This window comes from Diadema setosum, chromosome 10 (genome assembly GCF_964275005.1).
Source record: "Diadema setosum chromosome 10, eeDiaSeto1, whole genome shotgun sequence".
Taxonomy (NCBI): domain Eukaryota; kingdom Metazoa; phylum Echinodermata; class Echinoidea; order Diadematoida; family Diadematidae; genus Diadema; species Diadema setosum.
The window spans coordinates 2,649,857-2,654,655 of record NC_092694.1 but is presented as its reverse complement, the minus strand read 5'-3'; the positions used below and the strand labels follow the sequence as shown (position 1 = coordinate 2,654,655).

At 39.1% G+C, this 4,799-nt stretch overlaps 1 protein-coding gene across 1 annotated transcript; it reads right to left on the bottom strand.

Annotated features, from left to right (window-relative positions):
• Positions 1-1,135: 1,135 nt before the first annotated feature.
• Positions 1,136-3,020, bottom strand: LOC140234109 (uncharacterized). The gene is given in 2 exon segments (XM_072314187.1): positions 1,136-2,539; positions 2,541-3,020. Coding segments are annotated over 2 exon segments (1,884 nt in total).
• Between the last annotated feature and the right edge of the window lie 1,779 nt (positions 3,021-4,799).

Sequence of the window (4,799 nt, the reverse complement as noted above, 5' to 3'; positions counted from 1 at the left end):
CAACCATTAGTCTACGTGACTTTACATTGCTTTGATTTATAATGGCTAATCATTTGGGTTTTGTGTGTGTGCTCTGAATTTGGCTCTCCAGAGCTCACTGTAATATTGCTTTTGCCAAAGTTTGCACACAGATCATTAAACATCAACATCTACTGCATGTACAATGTATGTGCCTTTCTGTTTGAATAGAATAGCATTGTCTGTTTGTGCTAAATATGTTACAAGTACATTACAAGTTATGTGGGAACATTTCCTAGCAGACACCTTTGAATATTAAACATGTACATGTATTTCAAACACCTTGATATGTTTGTGGACTTAGCCCTGCATTTTCTTTTTCTATTTTTTTTTACGTGGCCTCCATGTAATATCTGTATAGCGGTTCCTCTATAGGATTTGTCCACATGTATTCTGAATAGCATTTTTTTTTATTCTTTTTTTTTTTGGCTTTTGATTGATGTCAGCAAGTGTTAACATCTCTTAAATAAATCACATTTTTGCTGTGTTGAGGAAAAATTACTTTAGATTGTTGTGTTTTGTGTACCTAGAATCTTATCAGTATGAAAGGCTTTTTGTGGCAAGAAATATATATACACACACACCCACACACTCACACACAACTTATTTTGCTTGAATTAACTAAATCAGAGGCGAATCCAGGCGGGCGCGCACCGGGTGTGCGCCCCCTCTTAATTTTGTGTCAAAACAAAAGAAATTCAAAAAAGAAGTAGGGCATGCACCCCCCTTTAATTTTGTAATGGCGCCGCCCCTTAACGGAATTCCTGGATCCCCCCCCCCCCCTCTGTAAATTATGATGAAACTGCAACTGTTCACGGCAGGCAAATTTCGTAATTTGGAGACTTGAGAGTCAAAGGCCTTTTTCAGCATGAAACATCCGTGACTTACCACTTTGCACTAAAAAATGATACAAAATAATGTTAACAAAATCATCATCTATGTTTATCTTTATACTTTACTTTAGGGCTATAGCGAAGCTTCGATACAATTTAAAGACAAATTCTGGTTTGGAGGACTTGGTTATATTGGGAAACGCATCTATCTCATTGTCTCTGTGTGTATTTGTGTGTGTGTGTGTTATTCAAAACCATCGTCAACGTGACAAATGTATTGTATCTCACACTTCCATGATTGATTTGCGGAAGATGTACAGCTTGTCGACAGTGCAGAAAGCAATGTCTCCTGAACTTTTGAATTCCTGCAGGTAGAACCACTTTCGCTCAGGGATGTCAATACGCTGACCGTCAATGAGTGTTTCCTTGTACTTCAGGTCACAGGTGTAATGATCGATGCTGAGTACATTTTCTTTCTTATTAACCCAGGCTATCAAGATGGAGCCATCGCTGCAAACTGTCGGATAGGCCTGGTAGATGTCGGCATCCTTCCTGACAGTGCTCTTTAACTCACCGGTCTCGTTGATTACTTTCACGGAGTTACTATGGGTTTGCATGACAAGCTCCTTGTTTGATTTCAAAGTGAAGTGTTGTTGAGGTGTGTAGTCTTTGCAGGGTATCTCACGCACTGCCTTCCCACCTGACTTCATGAAAACTTTGATCAGATGAGCTTTCCTGTAGCTGACATAAATGCGACCTTCACCGTCTACTGAAACTTCGCTAAATCCGCCCTCACTGTATGTCAAAGTGTCAAATTCTACGTCACATTTTTCACCGTTTACAGCAAAAAGTGACATGTTGTTTGACGTGTCAACAATGATGCAGCGACCATCTGAGAGATACTCAATGTTTCTAATTCGTGTGTCCTTATGATCACTTTTCGGTGATAGCTTGCCTTTTCGCGTGTAATGATAAACCCCACCTAAGTGAGATCCAACGGCCATCTGACCGGTCGGTGTTCGAACCATTTTGTTCATACAATCCTTCACAGGAAGCTCTTTCTCCACAACCTTTCTCCACTCTACTCTCTGAAGTTTGCCAAGATGGAGCTCATTGCTTGCTGTGTTTGACTGAAACCGAATGCATTTCACACGTGCTTCGAAAGAACTGGCGTCAGTTAGATCTGGTTTATCTTTCCCAATCGCACACTTCAATTCGTCGAAAAGTGACTGGTGCATCGCAATTGTGCCGCCCTCTAGCGGCGCCTTTAAACTTTTGTTTGCCAACTCCGAGGAACCTTTGATTCTTGCAATCTGCGTCTTAGTATCATCCAACATATCCTTGAATTTTTGTTCTGCTTCTGTCTTCTGTTCCTCAAGTTGTCGAATCAGTTTCTCCTTCCTCATCGTCAGTTTCCTCACATATTCGTCGTAAGTCTTATTGATTTCTTTCTTTTTCTCTTCGATATGTGCGATGGCGTTTGTTCTTTGCTGGCTTACATTTTTGATGAAAGTTTCTAAATCATCTTGAAAAACTTTGTTTTGCTCATTTAGTTCATTCATTTCTTGTAATCTCTGTTTGCTGTACTCGGCGTTGCTCAATACTCTGTGATCTTTCGGCTGGTGATCCAGCATTCGACACCTCATACACATTATCTTCAGACAATCAAGGCAAATATCCGAACAGTTAGTGCTCTCCGTCATCCTGATTATGACTAGGACATAAAACCTTCTTTTTGATGTGCGCCCTCCCTTGTTTGATGTCTTCAACGGTGACCATCTGGTGGCTAGTGTGTGTTGGCCACTCATTGTGCTTCACGAGACATTTATCACACATGTAAGCCTTACAACTTTGGCAGTAGGTCTTTGCGTTAGGGCGATCTACCGAGGTACATATCGTGCATGGCTGAATGGCCCCTGCCATATCATCTACCAAAGACTGGACCTGAAGGTTAGTCTTAAGGTTCGATACATTCCCGTCTTTCACCTCAGTCTTCGTGCGGCAGAGTGGACAGGAAATATGATTGGGATTCCTGCCTGAAGCTTGAAGGAGACAGAGGCAGTCCTTGCAGAAAGTGTGACCGCATGACAGAAATTTTGGTGTTTTCAGGAGATCGATACACAGAGGGCACTGGAGACTTTTTGTGACAGCTTCTTCCAGTGAAGACATTGCGAAGAATTCTGAAGGAAAAAAAAAATCGTCAAGAAGTTTTTATGACACAAGGAAAACTGTAAAAGGATAAAGTAGATTCTTCAGCTGTCACTTGATTCAGTCTAAATACACGGCATTACGGTGCGTAATTCAGATTGTCAAATCAGTGTAACTTTAGTTTAGTTTAGTAAACAAGGACGCGGCGTCTCCTATATAGGTCGGTATCTCTGTGCATGTTTCTACCACAGTATTTTTAGAAACTTATGTAACCTACAATTTTGTACTCAATGTGCAGCACATGAATGATTGACAGACATTACCAGATATAGTTCTTCCTCACCAAAAGATGTTTTGTGTGCAACCTAATATTCCCGCAACGACTTATGAAATCGTGATATGTGTGCAATATTTTATAAGTTGATATTTCCCAATCAGCAACAGATTAAGGCAAAGCTATAGTAGTCAGGCAAGAAATGAACAAGTGAGAATGGAGATTTAGTGCCAGAAAGAGTGTGTGTGTGTGGGTGCGTGTGTATGTGTGTCTAAAAGAGAGAGAGGGAGAGAGCGAGAGAGAGCCAGACAGAGAGACAAAGGGGGGAGGAGAGGGAGAGAAAAGACAGAACCCTTTTAAGTTTTAACGTGGTGAATTCTACGTCAGACGATTTGATACAAACATTCATGTCTTACATTGGTCCGTTCAAAGTTATCTCTGGAAGCATACGCAGTGGTATCACTTTCGACCAGGGGCTGCCAATCTACCCGTATAACGTCAAGTACTGCGAGCATCTTTAGTTATTTTTTGTAGCGAAAGTTTGGATCTCTGGAGCTCTTACTCAGTTGTTTTCACTTCATATCTTTCTCTTATACTTTAGACTATACTGTAACTCCTTGAATTTTATCTTTCCGTCCTCTTTTACATTCCTCACAACCAAACGGTCTTTTTCTACTTCACAACTTAACAATTGTCTGTGTTTGTGTGTGTGTGTGTGTGTGTGTGTGTGTGTGTCATGATGTTTGCATTAATTGTTTGTATTTTGTTATTGTGTAGTATGTTGAAAATTTGTGGAAGAAAGTAATCGACTGTTTAAGATGATTGATCTTCAAAATATAGAGTGGAAAGATGTTCATATAGGTATTATAGGAACGGATCCTAAATAAAACATTATAATACAATAATTTCTATTCTGAAATATATTATTTGGGATTTGGATTTGATTTGAAAAACGATTCTTATAAATTGTAAGAAAGATATTTGGTGGGATTAAGTGTCTAGGATAGATTAATATTTGTTTTGGTTTGGGAGGGGGAGGGCTGGTTGAATTTTTATGAATAATTTCATTCCAGATTTGTATAATGTATTTCTTATTGCTTTTTTTATGTATATACTCCTATAAGTGGAGTATGAGTTATATGATCCAGTATTTATAACGGATATATGTTTGACATATGTCAATAGTTTCTCGTGAAGAAATTATCAGTGGTATTGATTTGTACTTAAGTTATTCATGTTGAAAAGAGATTGTGAGCAGTATAAATTGGAAAAAATGGATATGTTTTTGCGTTTATTGTATTTGTATTGTTTTTCTTCATGTTACTCCAAGAATGGGTTAATTTATGAATGATTTGGATAAAATAAATATTTTCAAGGAAAATTAAAGCTCTTTCCTGCAACAGTCCTTTTTAGGATCCAATCCACCCCCCCCCCCCCACTGTCGCAGTATAGACTCGTCTTTGTTCTTTCTATTATATCTGATTTGTCCTCCAATTGCCTCTTTCCAGCTTTTCTTTATTCGCTCC